Consider the following 20000-nt stretch of genomic DNA (forward strand, 5'->3'; position numbering starts at 1 on the left):
AATTATGGTGGACAGACACATGACTAAAGACACTTATAGTGGACAGAGACCATGACTAAAGACACTTATAGTGGACAGAGACATGACTAAAGACACTTATAGTGGACATAGACCATGACTATAGACACTTGTAGTGGACAGAGACCATGACTAAAGACACTTATAGTGGACAGAGACATGACTAAAGACACTTAAAGTGGACAGAGACATGACTAAAGACACATAGTGGACAGAGACATGACTAAAGACACTTATAGTGGACAGAGACATGACTAAAGACACTTATAGTGGACAGAGACCATGACTAAAGACACTTATAGTGGACAGAGACCAGACTAAAGACACTTATAGTGGACAGAGACTGTGACTAAAGACACTTATAGTGGACAGAGACATGACTAAAGACACTTATAGTGGACAGAGACATGACTAAAGACACTTATAGTGGACAGAGACCATGACTAAAGACACTTATAGAGACAGAGACCAGACTAAAGACACTTACAGTGGACAGAGACCATGACTAAAGACACTTATAGTGGACAGAGACCATGACTAAAGACACTTATAGTGGACAGAGACCATGACTAAAGACACTTATAGTGGACAGAGACATGACTAAAGACACTTATAGTGGACAGAGACATGACTAAAGACACTTATAGTGGACAGAGACATGACTAAAGACACTTATAGTGGACAGAGACCATGACTAAAGACACTTATAGTGGACAGAGACCATGACTAAAGACACTTATAGTGGACAGAGACCATGACTAAAGACACTTATAGTGGACAGACACATGACTAAAGACACTTATAGTGGACAGAGACTGTGACTAAAGACACTTATAGTGGACAGAGACCATGACTAAAGACACTTATAGTGGACAGAGACCATGACTAAAGACACGTATAGTGGACAGAGACCATGACTAAAGACACGTATAGTGGACAGAGACATGACTAAAGACACTTATAGTGGACATAGACCATGACTATAGACACTTGTAGTGGACAGAGACCATGACTAAAGACACTTATAGAGACAGAGACCTGACTAAAGACACTTATAGTGGACAGAGACCATGACTAAAGACACTTATAGTGGACAGAGACCATGACTATAGACACTTGTAGTGGACAGAGACCATGACTAAAGACACTTATAGTGGACAGAGACCATGACTAAAGACACTTATAGAGACAGAGACCAGACTAAAGACACTTATAGTGGACAGAGACATGACTAAAGACACTTATAGTGGACAGAGACATGACTAAAGACACTTATAGTGGACAGAGACCATGACTAAAGACACTTATAGTGGACAGAGACATGACTAAAGACACTTATAGTGGACAGAGACCATGACTAAAGACACTTATAGTGGACAGAGACATGACTAAAGACACTTATAGTGGACAGAGACATGACTAAAGACACTTATAGTGGACAGAGACTGTGACTAAAGACACTTATAGTGGACAGAGACATGACTAAAGACACTTATAGTGGACAGAGACCATGACTAAAGACACTTATAGTGGACAGAGACCATGACTAAAGACACTTATAGAGACAGAGACCTGACTAAAGACACTTATAGTGGACAGAGACCATGACTAAAGACACTTATAGTGGACAGAGACATGACTAAAGACACTTATAGTGGACAGAGACATGACTAAAGACACTTATAGTGGACAGAGACCATGACTAAAGACACTTATAGTGGACAGAGACCATGACTAAAGACACTTATAGTGGACAGAGACATGACTAAAGACACTTATAGTGGACAGAGACCATGACTAAAGACACTTATAGTGGACAGAGACCATGACTAAAGACACTTATAGTGGACAGAGACATGACTAAAGACACTTATAGTGGACAGAGACATGACTAAAGACACTTATAGTGGACAGAGACCATGACTAAAGACACTTATAGTGGACAGAGACATGACTAAAGACACTTATAGTGGACAGAGACATGACTAAAGACACTTATAGTGGACAGAGACCTAAAGACACTTATAGTGGACAGAGACATGACTAAAGACACTTATAGTGGACAGAGACCAGACTAAAGACACTTATAGTGGACAGAGACTGTGACTAAAGACACTTATAGTGGACAGAGACATGACTAAAGACACTTATAGTGGACAGAGACATGACTAAAGACACTTATAGTGGACAGAGACCATGACTAAAGACACTTATAGAGACAGAGACCAGACTAAAGACACTTACAGTGGACAGAGACCATGACTAAAGACACTTATAGTGGACAGAGACCATGACTAAAGACACTTATAGTGGACAGAGACCATGACTAAAGACACGTATAGAGACAGAGACCTGACTAAAGACACTTATATTGGACAGAGACCTTGACTAAAGACACTTATAGTGGACAGAGACATGACTAAAGACACTTATAGTGGACAGAGACATGACTAAAGACACTTATAGTGGACAGAGACCATGACTAAAGACACTTATAGTGGACAGAGACATGACTAAAGACACTTATAGTGGACAGAGACCATGACTAAAGACACTTATAGTGGACAGAGACCTGACTAAAGACACTTATAGTGGACAGAGACATGACTAAAGACACTTATAGTGGACAGAGACCATGACTAAAGACACTTATAGTGGACAGAGACATGACTAAAGACACTTATAGTGGACAGAGACCTAAAGACACTTATAGTGGACAGAGACCATGCCTAAAGACACTAATAGTGGACAGAGACATGACTAAAGACACTTATAGTGGCAGAGACCATGACTAGAGACACTTATAGTGGACAGAGACCATGACTAAAGACACTTATAGTGACAGAGACCATGACTAAAGACACTTATAGTGGACAGAGACCATGACTAAAGACACTTATAGTGGACAGAGACTGTGACTAAAGACACTTATAGTGGACAGAGACCATGACTAAAGACACTTATAGTGGACAGAGACCATGACTAAAGACACTTATAGTGGACAGAGACCTGACTAAAGACACTTATAGTGGACAGAGACCATGACTAAAGACACTTATAGTGGACAGAGACCATGACTAAAGACACTTATAGTGGACAGAGACCATGACTAAAGACACTTATAGTGGACAGAGACTGTGACTAAAGACACTTATAGTGGACAGAGACCATGACTAAAGACACTTATAGTGGACAGAGACTGTGACTAAAGACACTTATAGTGGACAGAGACCATGACTAAAGACACTTATAGTGGACAGAGACCTAAAGACACTTATAGTGGACAGAGACTGTGACTAAAGACACTTATAGTGGACAGAGACCATGACTAAAGACACTTATAGTGGACAGAGACTGTGACTAAAGACACTTATAGTGGACAGAGACCTAAAGACACTTATAGTGGACAGAGACCTGACTAAAGACACTTATAGCTGACAGAGACCATGACTAAAGACACTTATAGTGGACAGAGACATGACTAAAGACACTTATAGTGGACAGAGACCATGACTAAAGACACTTATAGAGACAGCGACCTGACTATAGACACTTATAGTGGACAGAGACCATGACTAAAGACACTTATAGTGGACAGAGACCATGACTAAAGACACTAACCTGAGTCTGGAATGTTGGAGAGGGCGGGTTCAGACCTTTGCCAATAGGAGGGCTGGAATGGGAAGTAGAATGGTCGTCCAATCCCATACTGACCTGGAGAGAGGAGGGAGGGATTTATTATACAGTACTGTGTCCATTTTAGTAAACAACGACAGCGTGATGCATATTTCAGGTGTCATGGAATCCGAGTCTCCTTATGGTAACCCTAAACACTGCACCAATAAGGGTTAACCACTGCACCAATAAGGGTTAACCACTGCACCAATAAGGGTTAACCACTGCACCAATAAGGGTTAACTACGGCACCAATACGGGTTAACTTTTTATGGCTGCAGGGGCAGTATTGAGTAGCTCTGATTAAGGGTGCCCATTTCAAACGGCCTCGTACTCAATTCTTGCTCGTACAATATGCATATTATTGTTATTATTGGATAGAAAACACTCTCTAGTTTCTATAGCCGTTGGAATTTTGTCTCTGAGTGAAACACAGCTCCTTCTACAGCACTTTTCCTGACAGGGAGTCAGATTTCAGAAATCTTGGCCCCTGATCTGGGGTCGGTTTTAAGGTCCCTGTAAATGCTATGAGGATACAAACACTGCTTACGTCTTCCCCTGGATGTCAGTACGTGGTGACGCTTTGAATGGAGTCGATTGCGCAATCATGGCCTGTATAAAACAAGAAATACCGGAAGTACCGTTCTTTTCCTGCTGCGCCTGACGCACGATGTACGTTGGACCTGCTCTCTTTCCAAGCTTGGGTTTAGCCAGTAATATTTCGCCGGTCATGTTTTTACTCGTTAGAGGTGTTAAAAACATCATAAGGTAGTTAATTTAAACCGTTTTATAGCAATTTATATCCGTTTAGTGCGATTTTGAGGCAGTTCTATGTGATGCTCTTTGAAGCTTTGGGCACGTTTCGGGGTCCCGGTCGAACGTTAGTGGGCATTTCGACGGACAGAGGACATCTTTCGACCAAAAGAAGATTAGACCCAAGAAAGGATACATTGCCCAAGATTCTGATGGAAGATCACCTCACAGTAAGAAATATTTAATATGATAAATCGTTGTTCTGTCGAAAAATTTTAAACGCATATTCCGCCATTTTGTTTGGTATAGCTTCGCTTGGCGAACCCTGTATTGCACAGTAAGGATAATTTTAGAAATGTAATTCAGCGATTGCATTAAGAACTAATTTGTCTTTCGATTCCTGTCAACCCTGTATTTTTTAGTCAAGTATATGATTAGCTATTGATTAAACTAGATCACTCTGAAAGATGGCGACCGACATTTTCAGGCTTGTTTTGCTACTATTTTCATTGTATAACCACGGTTTTTTATGGCTAAATATGCACATTTTCGAACAAACTCTATATGTATGTTGTAATATGATGTTACAGGAGTGTCATCGGAAGAATTCTGAGAAGGTTAGTGAAAAAATTAATATATTTTGGCGATGATAACGATATCGCTCTCTTTGGCTTGAATTCATGCTGGGGTAACGTTTGCATATGTGGTATGCTAATATAACGATTTATTGTGTTTTCGCTGTAAAACACTTAGAACATCTGAAATATTGTCTGAATTCACAAGATCTGTGTCTTTCCATTGCTGTGAGCTGTATATTTTTATGAAATGTTTTATGATGAGTAAATTGGTAAAACACGTTGCTCTCTGTAGTAATTCTAGTCGAGTTGTGATGGTGGGTGCAATTGTAAACTATGATTTCTACCTGAAATATGCACATTTTTCTAACAAAACCTATCCTATACAATAAATATGTTATCAGACTGTCATCTGATGAGGTTTTTTCTTGGTTAGTGGCTATCAATATCTTTATTTGGCCGAATTGGTGATAGCTAGTGGTGGAGAGAAAAAATGGTGGACAAAGAAAAATGGTGTATTTTGCTAACGTGGTTAGCTAATAGATTTACATATTGTGTCTTCCCTGTAAAACATTTTAAAAAACAGAAATGATGGGTTTATTCACAAGATCTGTATCTTTCATCTGGTGTCTTGGACTTGTGATTTAATGATATTTAGATGCTACTATTTAATTGTGACGCTATGCTAGCGATGCTAATCAGTGTGGGGGGGGTGGGGGGATGTTGTCATAGTTGTACCGGTGTCGGGCTTGCAGCCATAACAGGTTAACTACGGCTCCAATACGGGTTAACTACAGCACCAATAAGGGTTAACTACGGCTCCAATAAGGGTTAACTACGGCTCCAATACGGGTTAACTACGGCTCCAATAAGGGTTAACTACGGCTCCAATACGGGTTAACTACAGCTCCAATAAGGGTTAACTACGGCTCCAATAAGGGTTAACTACGGCTCCAATAAGGGTTAACTACGGCTCCAATACGGGTTAACTACGGCTCCAATACGGGTTAACTACGGCACCAATAAGGGTTAACTATGGATCCAATAAGGGTTAACTATGGCTCCAATACGGGTTAACTACGGCTCCAATAAGGGTTAACTACGGCTCCAATAAGGGTTAACTACGGCTCCAATACGGGTTAACTACGACTCCAATAAGGGTTAACTACGGCTCCAATACGGGTTAACTACGGTTCCAATAAGGGTTAACTACGGCTCCAATAAGGGTTAACTACGGCTCCAATACGGGTTAACTACGGCTCCAATAAGGGTTAACTACGGCTCCAATAAGGGTTAACTACAGCTCTGATAAGGGTTAACTACGACTCCAATAAGGGTTAACTACGGCTCCAATACGGGTTAACCATGACTCCAATAAGGGTTAACTACGGCTCCAATAAGGGTTAACTATGGATCCAATAAGGGTTAACTACGGCTCCAATACGGGTTAACTATGGATCCAATACGGGTTAACTACGGCTCCAATAAGGGTTAACTATGGATCCAATACGGGTTAACTACGGCTCCAATAAGGGTTAACTATGACTCCAATAAGGGTTAACTACGGCTCCAATAAGGGTTAACTATGGATCCAATACGGGTTAACTACGGCTCCAATAAGGGTTAACTATGACTCCAATAAGGGTTAACTACGGCTCCAATAAGGGTTAACTACGGCTCCAATAAGGGTTAACTATGGATCCAATACGGGTTAACTACGGCTCCAATACGGGTTAACTACGGCTCCAATACGGGTTAACTACGGCTCCAATACGGGTTAACTACGGCTCCAATAAGGGTTAACTACGGCTCCAATACGGGTTAACTACAGCTCCAATACGGGTTAACTACGGCTCCAATAAGGGTTAACTACGGCTCCAATAAGGGTTAACTATGGCTCCAATAAGGGTTAACTACGGCTCCAATACGGGTTAACTACGGATCCAATACGGGTTAACTACGGCTCCAATACGGGTTAACTACGGCTCCAATAAGGGTTAACTACGGCTCCAATAAGGGTTAACTATGGCTCCAATAAGGGTTAACTACGGCTCCAATACGGGTTAACTACAGCTCCAATACGGGTTAACTACGGCTCCAATAAGGGTTAACTACAGCTCCAATAAGGGTTAACTACGGCTCCAATAAGGGTTAATTACAGCTCCAATACGGGTTAACTACAGCTCCAATAAGGGTTAACTACGGATCCAATACGGGTTAACTACGGATCCAATACGGGTTAACTACGGCTCCAATAAGGGTTAACCACGGCTCCAATACGGGTTAACTACGGCTCCAATACGGGTTAACTATGGCTCCAATAAGGGTTAACTACGGCTCCAATACGGGTTAACTACGGCTCCAATACGGGTTAACTACAGCTCTGATAAGGGTTAACTACAGCTCTGATAAGGGTTAACTACAGCTCTGATAAGGGTTAACTACGGCTCCAATACGGGTTAACTACGGCTCCAATAAGGGTTAACTACGGCTCCAATACGGGTTAACTACAGCTCCAATAAGGGTTAACTACGGCTCCAATAAGGGTTAACTACGGCTCCAATAAGGGTTAACTACGGCTCCAATACGGGTTAACTACGGCTCCAATAAGGGTTAACTACGGCTCCAATACGGGTTAACTACGGCTCCAATAAGGGTTAACTACGGCTCCAATACGGGTTAACTACGGCTTTGGGTTTGAGTGAGAGGACTTAACTGGTGTTTCCAAGCGGCAACACACAACTTTCCATAATGTGTACGGTTCCTAAGTCATTTCAATGCACTTTTATGACTCAAAAAAGAGTCTTCAACTATAAAGTGAGTCTTCAACTATAAAGTGAGTCTTCGACTATAAAGTGCTGTTCTTGAGCTCTCCTAGCTGTGCCGTTGAGGAACTAGAGCCAACACTCTTGTAGTTATTTAAGATGGGAACACAACCCTGCATCCCCGCCGTCACACAATTACTGTTGTTGTTTACGCGTGTCATGACGTTGGCCTGGGGGTAGGTTTATGACAGTCATAAATACCTCTTTCCCCCTTTTTCCCTCTCCCTACTATAACTGATGTGACATAAGAAAACCCATTGGTTAACATAGAGATTCTGGGAACATCAGAGGTTGGGGGGAAATGAACTATATTCTGGTAATCCGACCAACTGAACATATGCGGTGGTACTTAAGGTATATTATGTCAGTTCGGTTGCCCTCTGACACATTCTCATCAATGATAGAATGACATAAACTCTCCTGTGGAAAGTCTAAACGTCAGAGGTATCGGATTCACATGGAATTGTTGTTTAATTCAAATGTTTGAATATGAAATTATTTGTGAAGAGATGAAATGTAATTTTAGCTTCCAAATGAGAGATTTGGGATTTCATAAGTTTGGCCTCTGCTCAACCAGTGGCCCGCCCCTGTGAAGAGACATGGGTTATAAACTTTTCAGACACACCCCTCTCCCTCCACTATAAAAGCCATTGACAAAAATATAACTTCCTGTTCCGGGTACATTTAGGATGACGATCCGATGTCAGAATGGTTCAGATAATAACTACAGAACTAAGCCAACATCAGCATGGACTTTGGTTGTAAATGGTATGAACTTTGAACTCGTACTCACTACAGAAATGATACCTCCTAGCCGTTGAGTTAGCAACAGCTGCTACAAACGCAGGTTAGGAAGGACAGTCAGAGTATCCCGTCTACTCCACAACGACGTTACCACATATCCAGTGACCACCAGAGACATTCTTCAAAGGACAGAGGACTCGGGTTGGCGATACGGTCTTCCATCTACCACCAACCTACTGAAGCGCAGCTCAGAGTAAATATTTATTGCATTTTCCTTTTTCAAATGGGCGGTAATTTAGAATGCATAAGATACTGTATTTACGATAGCACAGCTCGCCTATGTTCCAGTCTCCCGCTCTTTCACTAAAATCCCGCCCCTTTTCTTTGTGTAACAAGCTGTCATATCTATTCCGCCCGCTAGGGACGTTTGCCTTTATGACGGCAATTTGTGATCAAGTTATGATTTAATTGTGTATGTGTGATTCTGTGTGATTAGTTAGGTATTTAGTAAATAAATAATTAAACCCACTTTTGTATTGCTGATTGAACTTGTTAGCCAGGATTCTTGCAGATAACCAAGGATTTACAACTTTCAGATGAGACTGAATAAAATGACGATTAATGTGACTGCTATGGATGTAAAATATTACTAAATCTTTAAGAGTTTATTCGAAAGATAACAGCTCTATAAATATTATTTCGTGGTGTCCCTCTCTAGTTAATTACATTTACATGATTAGTTCAATCAGGTAATATTAATTACGGAGAAATTATTTTATAGAATAGCATGTCATAGCAATTAATCTGGCATAGCCAAAGACACGACACGCGTCATTTGAACGCTTGTTCTATTGTCAACATGACTAGCTAAGTTATGAAATAGGATCTTACAGTGTCAGGTTTTCACAAGGCAATTCAGACAAACTGATGATCATTTTGGTGCGGATAGAAAGGAGTCATGAGTGTATTCAGGTGAATGTTCCGGCCGGCAAAGTTTCTCGACAATAGACAGACATAGGCTCTGTTCAGAACAACCCAGGGTATGACGCCATGTCATCTTGTAACTGTTGGCCTACATCAAACATAGTGGTCATAAATGTTGACACTGGATATAACATGAGTTTTATGATATGGAAATGTGAAGTGCCCATTTGGACTCACAGGTGTTTGACTTGCTTGTATAATATCAAAGCGGTATTTATTATAATCCTCAACGTCTCATCTTTCAAAATACATTGACTCCTCTTCATTTACAGCATTTCCCTGACTCAGACGACAAAATATTTGCAAAAGTCGCCCAATTAGCAGGAGGGATGAGGGAAAACCTTTTTTGTTGCGTTCGATGCTCAAGTTCAGAATGTCTGTCAGTCAAAACCCGTACAGAGCTGTGAAGCGCAGAGCCTGAGCTCTGACGTCATGTATAGCATGTTACTGTACAGCCACTGAGCTCTGATGTCATGTATAGCATGTTACTGTACAGCCACTGAGCTCTGATGTCATGTATAGCATGTTACTGTACAGCCACTGAGCTCTGACGTCATGTATAGCATGTTACTGTACAGCCACTGAGCTCTGACGTCATGTATAGCATGTTACTGTACAGCCACTGAGCTCTGACGTCATGTATAGCATGTTACTGTACAGCCACTGAGCTCTGACGTCATGTATAGCATGTTACTGCACAGAGCCTGAGCTCTGACGTCATGTATAGCATGTTACTGTACAGCCACTGAGCTCTGACGTCATGTATAGCATGTTACTGCACAGAGCCTGAGCTCTGACGTCATGTATAGCATGTTACTGCACAGAGCCTGAGCTCTGACGTCATGTATAGCATGTTCCTGCACAGAGCCTGAGCTCTGACGTCATGTATAGCATGTTCCTGTACAGAGCCTGAGCTCTGACGTCATGTATAGCATGTTCCTGCACAGAGCCTGAGCTCTGACGTCATGTATAGCATGTTACTGTACAGAGCCTGAGCTCTGACGTCATGTATAGCATGTTCCTGCACAGAGCCTGAGCTCTGACGTCATGTATAGCATGTTACTGTACAGAGCCTGAGCTCTGACGTCATGTATAGCATGTTCCTGTACAGAGCCTGAGCTCTGACGTCATGTATAGCATGTTCCTGCACAGAGCCTGAGCTCTGACGTCATGTATAGCATGTTCCTGCACAGAGCCTGAGCTCTGACGTCATGTATAGCATGTTACTGTACAGAGCCTGAGCTCTGACGTCATGTATAGCATGTTCCTGCACAGAGCCTGAGCTCTGACGTCATGTATAGCATGTTCCTGCACAGAGCCTGAGCTCTGACGTCATGTATAGCATGTTCCTGCACAGAGCCTGAGCTCTGATGTCATGTATAGCATGTTCCTGTACAGAGCCTGAGCTCTGACGTCATGTATAGCATGTTCCTGTACAGAGCCTGAGCTCTGACGTCATGTATAGCATGTTCCTGCACAGAGCCTGAGCTCTGACGTCATGTATAGCATGTTACTGTACAGAGCCTGAGCTCTGACGTCATGTATAGCATGTTACTGCACAGAGCCTGAGCTCTGACGTCATGTATAGCATGTTCCTGTACAGAGCCTGAGCTCTGACGTCATGTATAGCATGTTACTGTACAGAGCCTGAGCTCTGACGTCATGTATAGCATGTTCCTGTACAGAGCCTGAGCTCTGACGTCATGTATAGCATGTTCCTGTACAGAGCCTGAGCTCTGACGTCATGTATAGCATGTTCCTGCACAGAGCCTGAGCTCTGACGTCATGTATAGCATGTTCCTGTACAGAGCCTGAGCTCTGACGTCATGTATAGCATGTTCCTGTACAGCCTGAGCTCTGACGTCATGTATAGCATGTTCCTGCACAGAGCCTGAGCTCTGACGTCATGTATAGCATGTTCCTGCACAGAGCCTGAGCTCTGACGTCATGTATAGCATGTTCCTGCACAGAGCCTGAGCTCTGACGTCATGTATAGCATGTTCCTGCACAGAGCCTGAGCTCTGACGTCATGTATAGCATGTTACTGCACAGAGCCTGAGCTCTGACGTCATGTATAGCATGTTCCTGCACAGAGCCTGAGCTCTGACGTCATGTATAGCATGTTCCTGCACAGAGCCTGAGCTCTGACGTCATGTATAGCATGTTCCTGCACAGAGCCTGAGCTCTGACGTCATGTATAGCATGTTCCTGCACAGAGCCTGAGCTCTGACGTCATGTATAGCATGTTACTGCACAGAGCCTGAGCTCTGACGTCATGTATAGCATGTTCCTGTACAGAGCCTGAGCTCTGACGTCATGTATAGCATGTTCCTGTACAGCCTGAGCTCTGACGTCATGTATAGCATGTTCCTGCACAGAGCCTGAGCTCTGACATCATGTATAGCATGTTCCTGCACAGAGCCTGAGCTCTGACGTCATGTATAGCATGTTCCTGTACAGAGCCTGAGCTCTGACGTCATGTATAGCATGTTCCTGTACAGAGCCTGAGCTCTGACGTCATGTATAGCATGTTCCTGCACAGAGCCTGAGCTCTGACGTCATGTATAGCATGTTACTGCACAGAGCCTGAGCTCTGACGTCATGTATAGCATGTTACTGTACAGAGCCTGAGCTCTGACGTCATGTATAGCATGTTCCTGTACAGCCTGAGCTCTGACGTCATGTATAGCATGTTCCTGCACAGAGCCTGAGCTCTGACGTCATGTATAGCATGTTACTGCACAGAGCCTGAGCTCTGACGTCATGTATAGCATGTTCCTGTACACCACAGGAGGTTGGTGGCACCTTACTTGGGGAGGACGGGTTCGAGGTAATAGCTGGAGCGGAACGGGTGGAATGGTATCAAATACATCAAACACATGGTTTGATGCCGTTCCACGAACTCCGTTCCAGACTTTATTATGAGCCGTCCTCCCCTCAGCAGCCTCCACTGCTGTACAGCCACTGCGTTCCAATTTAGGTGCTTATCAGTGACAAATCTGCTATTGTAAACCCATATACGGGTACAAGTGAAAAGAGCTACCCATTTTATGGGTGGCTTACTCTAAAAACACACAGAAACACACAACCCCCCCCCCAAACACAACCCCACACTCCCTCTAACCTGGGAAGACGTTGTCAAGGTACCATGCCAGGAAGCCATAGAGCACGGCGTCAAACATCATCATGCCTATGGAGGTGAAGAAGGAGTAGGCGTCGCCCTCTAGTGGACTGGTGCCGATGTTGTCCCACTGCAAACCCAGGCCCTGCTCCTCATAACGAGACAGGTACTCCGTCCCAAAACCAAATGCTACTGGGGACAACAGGCTCTGAGGGAAAACACACAGGTACAGGCAGAACATCTCTCTATTGATCTATGGGTGAGGGTTTATGGGATGTTATGTTATATACCAGACTGAGGGTTAAGGGGATGTTATGTTATATACCAGACTGAGGGTTGAGGGGATGTTGTGTTATATACCAGACTGAGGGTTTATGGGATGTTATGTTATATACCAGACTGAGGGTTTATGGGATGTTATGTTATATACCAGACTGAGGGTTTATGGGATGTTATGTTATATACCAGACTGAGGGTTGAGGGGATGTTGTGTTATATACCAGACTGAGGGTTGAGGGGATGTTGTGTTATATACCAGACTGAGGGTTGAGGGGATGTTATGTTATATACCAGACTGAGGGTTGAGGGGATGTTGTGTTATATACCAGACTGAGGGTTTATGGGATGTTATGTTATATACCAGACTGAGGGTTGAGGGGATGTTGTGTTATATACCAGACTGAGGGTTGAGGGGATGTTATGTTATATACCAGACTGAGGGTTGAGGGGATGTTATGTTATATACCAGACTGAGGGTTGATGGGATGTTATATACCAGACTGAGGGTTGAGGGGATGTTATGTTATATACCAGACTGAGGGTTGAGGGGATGTTATGTTATATACCAGACTGAGGGTTGAGGGGATGTTGTGTTATATACCAGACTGAGGGTTTATGGGATGTTGTGTTATATACCAGACTGAGGGTTGAGGGGATGTTGTGTTATATACCAGACTGAGGGTTGAGGGGATGTTGTGTTATATACCAGACTGAGGGTTGAGGGGATGTTATGTTATATACCAGACTGAGGGTTGAGGGGATGTTATGTTATGTTATATACCAGACTGAGGGTTGAGGAGATGTTATATACCAGACTGAGGGTTAAGGGGATGTTATGTTATATACCAGACTGAGGGTTTATGGGATGTTATGTTATATACCAGACTGAGGGTTGAGGGGATGTTATATACCAGACTGAGGGTTAAGGGGATGTTATGTTATATACCAGACTGAGGGTTGAGGGGATGTTATGTTATATACCAGACTGAGGGTTGATGGGATGGGATGTTATATACCAGACTGAGGGTTGAGGGGATGTTATATACCAGACTGAGGGTTGAGGGGATGTTATGTTATATACCAGACTGAGGGTTTATGGGATGTTATGTTATATACCAGACTGAGGGTTGAGGGGATGTTGTGTTATATACCAGACTGAGGGTTAAGGGGATGTTATGTTATATACCAGACTGAGGGTTGAGGGGATGTTATGTTATATACCAGACTGAGGGTTGAGGGGATGTTATGTTATATACCAGACTGAGGGTTTATGGGATGTTATGTTATATACCAGACTGAGGGTTGAGGGGATGTTGTGTTATATACCAGACTGAGGGTTAAGGGGATGTTATGTTATATACCAGACTGAGGGTTGAGGGGATGTTATGTTATATACCAGACTGAGGGTTGAGGGGATGTTGTGTTATATACCAGACTGAGGGTTAAGGGGATGTTATGTTATATACCAGACTGAGGGTTGAGGGGATGTTATGTTATATACCAGACTGAGGGTTGAGGGGATGTTATATACCAGACTGAGGGTTGAGGGGATGTTATGTTATGTTATATACCAGACTGAGGGTTTATGGGATGTTATGTTATATACCAGACTGAGGGTTGAGGGGATGTTATGTTATATACCAGACTGAGGGTTGATGGGATGTTATATACCAGACTGAGGGTTGAGTGGATGTTATGTTATATACCAGACTGAGGGTTGAGGGGATGTTATGTTATATACCAGACTGAGGGTTGAGGGGATGTTATGTTATATACCAGACTGAGAGTTGAGGGGATGTTATGTAATGTTATATACCAGACTGAGGGTTGAGGGGATGTTATGTTATATACCAGACTGAGGGTTGAGGGGATGTTATGTTATATACCAGACTGAGGGTTGAGGGGATGTTATGTTATATACCAGACTGAGGGTTGAGGGGATGTTATGTTATATACCAGACTGAGGGTTGAGGGGATGTTATGTTATATACCAGACTGAGGGTTGATGGGATGTTATGTTATATACCAGACTGAGGGTTGATGGGATGTTATATACCAGACTGAGGGTTGAGGGGATGTTATGTTATATACCAGACTGAGGGTTTAGGGGATGTTATATACCAGACTGAGGGTTGAGGGGATGTTATGTTATATACCAGACTGAGGGTTGAGGGGATGTTATGTTATATACCAGACTGAGGGTTGAGGGGATGTTATGTTATATACCAGACTGAGGGTTGATGGGATGTTATATACCAGACTGAGGGTTGAGGGGATGTTATGTTATATACCAGACTGAGGGTTGAGGGGATGTTATGTTATATACCAGACTGAGGGTTGAGGGGATGTTATGTTATATACCAGACTGAGGGTTGAGGGGATGTTATGTTATATACCAGACTGAGGGTTGATGGGATGTTATATACCAGACTGAGGGTTGAGGGGATGTTATGTTATATACCAGACTGAGGGTTGAGGGGATGTTATGTTATGTTATATACCAGACTGAGGGTTGAGGGGATGTTATGTTATATACCAGACTGAGGGTTAAGGGGATGTTATATACCAGACTGAGGGTTGAGGGGATGTTATGTTATATACCAGACTGAGGGTTAAGGGGATGTTATATACCAGACTGAGGGTTGAGGGGATGTTATGTTATATACCAGACTGAGGGTTGAGGGGATGGTATGTTATATACCAGACTGAGGGTTAAGGGGATGTTATATACCAGACTGAGGGTTGAGGGGATGTTATGTTATATACCAGACTGAGGGTTGAGGGGATGTTATGTTATATACCAGACTGAGGATTGATGGGATGGTATGTTATATACCAGACTGAGGGTTGAGGGGATGTTATGTTATATACCAGACTGAGGGTTGAGGGGATGTTATGTTATATACCAGACTGGGGGTTGAGGGGATGTTATGTTATATACCAGACTGAGGGTTGATGGGATGTTATGTTATATACCAGACTGAGGGTTGAGGGGATGTTATGTTATATACCAGACTGAGGGTTGATGGGATGGGATGTTATATACCAGACTGAGGGTTGAGGGGATGTTATATACCAGACTGAGGGTTGAGGGGATGTTATGTTATATACCAGACTGAGGGTTTATGGGATGTTATGTTATATACCAGACTGAGGGTTGAGGGGATGTTATGTTATGTTATATACCAGACTGAGGGTTGAGGGGATGTTATGTTATATACCAGACTGAGGGTTGAGGGGATGTTGTGTTATATACCAGACTGAGGGTTGATGGGATGGGATGTTATATACCAGACTGAGGGTTGAGGGGATGTTATATACCAGACTGAGGGTTGAGGGGATGTTATGTTATATACCAGACTGAGGGTTGATGGGATGGGATGTTATATACCAGACTGAGGGTTGAGGGGATGTTGTGTTATATACCAGACTGAGGGTTGAGGGGATGTTATGTTATATACCAGACTGAGGGTTGAGGGGATGTTGTGTTATATACCAGACTGAGGGTTTATGGGATGTTATGTTATATACCAGACTGAGGGTTGAGGGGATGTTGTGTTATATACCAGACTGAGGGTTTATGGGATGTTATGTTATATACCAGACTGAGGGTTGAGGGGATGTTATGTTATGTTATATACCAGACTGAGGGTTGAGGGGATGTTATGTTATATACCAGACTGAGGGTTGATGGGATGGGATGTTATATACCAGACTGAGGGTTGAGGGGATGTTATATACCAGACTGAGGGTTGAGGGGATGTTATGTTATATACCAGACTGAGGGTTGATGGGATGGTATGTTATATACCAGACTGAGGGTTGATGGGATGTTATGTTATATACCAGACTGAGGGTTGAGGGGATGTTATGTTATATACCAGACTGAGGGTTGAGGGGATGTTGTGTTATATACCAGACTGAGGGTTTATGGGATGTTATGTTATATACCAGACTGAGGGTTGAGGGGATGTTGTGTTATATACCAGACTGAGGGTTTATGGGATGTTATGTTATATACCAGACTGAGGGTTGAGGGGATGTTGTGTTATATACCAGACTGAGGGTTTATGGGATGTTATGTTATATACCAGACTGAGGGTTGAGGGGATGTTATGTTATATACCAGACTGAGGGTTGAGGGGATGTTATGTTATATACCAGACTGAGGGTTGATGGGATGGGATGTTATATACCAGACTGAGGGTTGAGGGGATGTTGTGTTATATACCAGACTGAGGGTTGAGGGGATGTTATATACCAGACTGAGGGTTGAGGGGATGTTATGTTATATACCAGACTGAGGGTTGATGGGATGTTATGTTATATACCAGACTGAGGGTTGAGGGGATGTTATGTTATATACCAGACTGAGGGTTGAGGGGATGTTATGTTATATACCAGACTGAGGGTTGAGGGGATGTTATGTTATATACCAGACTGAGGGTTGAGGGGATGTTATATACCAGACTGAGGGTTAAGGGGATGTTATGCTATATACCAGACTGAGGGTTGAGGGGATGTTATGCTATATACCAGACTGAGGGTTGAGGGGATGTTGTGTTATATACCAGACTGAGTGTTGATGGGATGTTATATACCAGACTGAGGGTTGAGGGGATGTTATGTTATATACCAGACTGAGGGTTGAGGGGATGTTATGTTATGTTATATACCAGACTGAGGTTGAGGGGATGTTATATACCAGACTGAGGGTTAAGGGGATGTTATGCTATATACCAGACTGAGGGTTGAGGGGATGTTATGTTATATACCAGACTGAGGGTTGAGGAGATGTTATGTTATATACCAGACTGAGGGATGAGGGGATGTTATGTTATATACCAGACTGAGTGTTGAGGGGATGTTGTGTTATATACCAGACTGAGGGTTGATGGGATGTTATATACCAGACTGAGGGTTGAGGGGATGTTATGTTATATACCAGACTGAGGGTTGAGGGGATGTTATGTTATGTTATATACCAGACTGAGGGTTGAGGGGATGTTATGTTATATACCAGACTGAGGGTTGATGGGATGTTATATACCAGACTGAGGGTTGAGGGGATGTTATGTTATATACCAGACTGAGGGTTGATGGGATGTTATGTTATGTTATATACCAGACTGAGGGTTGGTATAGGGTTAGGGTTGGTCAAGGTACCGCTGTGATCTTAGCGTTCTTGGTGATGCGGTCCTGCCAGGCCACACAGAGGATGTGGGGGAGGTAGAGGGTGAAGTAGATGATACCGCTGCAGGCTGCAGCCAGGTTGGCCTTGTTGAAGAACACACTGAGAAGGAAACACTGCATAATGGTGGCCATGGTGAACGTCAGGAGGAACAGGAACACTACCAACGGGTTGGAGTAGTTCAACACTTTACCAGCCTGATGGAGAGATGGGGGAGGGAAGGGGAACACAGTTAATACAATGTCAGTCCTTTCTTTATGCACTTCTAAAGACTGTCCACTTGATGGCGATACTGTATAAAACAACTGCCAAACACCCTCTGGTAGAGAAGGACAACACTCTCCATACACCCTCTGGTAGAGAAGGCCAACACTCTCCATACACCCTCTGGTAGAGAAGGACAACACTCTCCATACACCCTCTGGTAGAGAAGGCCAACACTCTCCATACACCCTCTGGTAGAGAAGGACAACACTCTCCATACACCCTCTGGTAGAGAAGGACAACACTCTCCATACACCCTCTGGTAGAGAAGAAAAACACTCTCCACACACCCTCTGGTAGAGAAGGACAACACTCTCCATACACCCTCTGGTAGAGAAGGACAACACTCTCCATACACCCTCTGGTAGAGAAGGACAACACTCTCCATACACCCTCTGGTAGAGAAGGACAACACTCTCCATACACCCTCTGGTAGAGAAGGACAACACTCTCCATACACCCTCTGGTAGAGAAGGACAACACTCTCCATACACCCTCTGGTAGAGAAGCACAACACTCTCCATACACCCTCTGGTAGAGAAGAAAAACACTCTCCATACACCCTCTGGTAGAGAAGAAAAACACTCTCCAAACACCCTCTGGTAGAGAAGGACAACACTCTCCATACACCCTCTGGTAGAGAAGGACAACACTCTCCATACACCCTCTGGTAGAGAAGGACAACACTCTCCATACACCCTCTGGTAGAGAAGGACAACACTCTCCATACACCCTCTGGTAGAGAAGGAAAACACTCTCCATACACCCTCTGGTAGAGAAGGACAACACTCTCCATACACCCTCTGGTAGAGAAGGACAACAGTCTCCATACACCCTCTGGTAGAGAAGGCCAACACTCTCCATACACCCTCTGGTAGAAAAGGACAACACTCTCCATACACCCTCTGGTAGAGAAGGACAACACTCTCCATACACCCTCTGGTAGAGAAGGACAACACTCTCCATACACCCTCTGGTAGAGAAGGACAACACTCTCCATACACCCTCTGGTAGAGAAGGACAACACTCTCCATACACCCTCTGGTAGAGAAGGACAACACTCTCCATACACCCTCTGGTAGAGAAGGACAACACTCTCCATACACCCTCTGGTAGAGAAGGACAACACTCTCCACACACCCTCTGGTAGAGAAGGACAACACTCTCCACACACCCTCTGGTAGAGAAGGACAACACTCTCCATACACCCTCTGGTAGAGAAGGACAACACTCTCCATACATACAACTTCTGGTAGAGAAGGACAACACTCTCCATACACCCTCTGGTAGAGAAGGACAACACTCTCCCTTTCTGTTGTTTCGTTCCCCTCTTCAGTCTCACCATAATAATGGCCGCCATTAGAGCTGTGCAGGCAGTCATCATGATAACCTGTCTATGAACCAAGTATACCTCCCTCTCTCCCTACCCTCATCCCCCTCTCCCATCCTCCTCCCCTTCTCACCATGATAACCTGTCTATGAACCAAGTATACCTCCCTCTCTCCCTACCCTCATCCCCCTCTCCCATCCTCCTCCCCTTCTCACCATGATAACCTGTCTATGAACCAAGT

The 20000-nt window shown here is 43.5% G+C and overlaps 1 protein-coding gene across 1 annotated transcript in view; it reads right to left on the reverse strand.

Annotated features, from left to right (window-relative positions):
- LOC120055442 (retinal-specific phospholipid-transporting ATPase ABCA4-like) overlaps positions 1-20000 on the reverse strand; it is a 55787-nt gene that overhangs the window by 12516 nt on the left and 23271 nt on the right. The window contains exons 11-13 of the mRNA XM_039003304.1: positions 18141-18362; positions 12699-12903; positions 3640-3732 (exon numbers count right to left, since the gene is read on the reverse strand). Of these exons, the coding sequence (XP_038859232.1) occupies positions 3640-3732; positions 12699-12903; positions 18141-18362 (520 nt within the window). The remainder of the gene's footprint in view (positions 1-3639; positions 3733-12698; positions 12904-18140; positions 18363-20000) is intronic.

This window comes from Salvelinus namaycush, chromosome 11 (genome assembly GCF_016432855.1).
Source record: "Salvelinus namaycush isolate Seneca chromosome 11, SaNama_1.0, whole genome shotgun sequence".
Taxonomy (NCBI): Eukaryota; Metazoa; Chordata; class Actinopteri; order Salmoniformes; family Salmonidae; genus Salvelinus; species Salvelinus namaycush.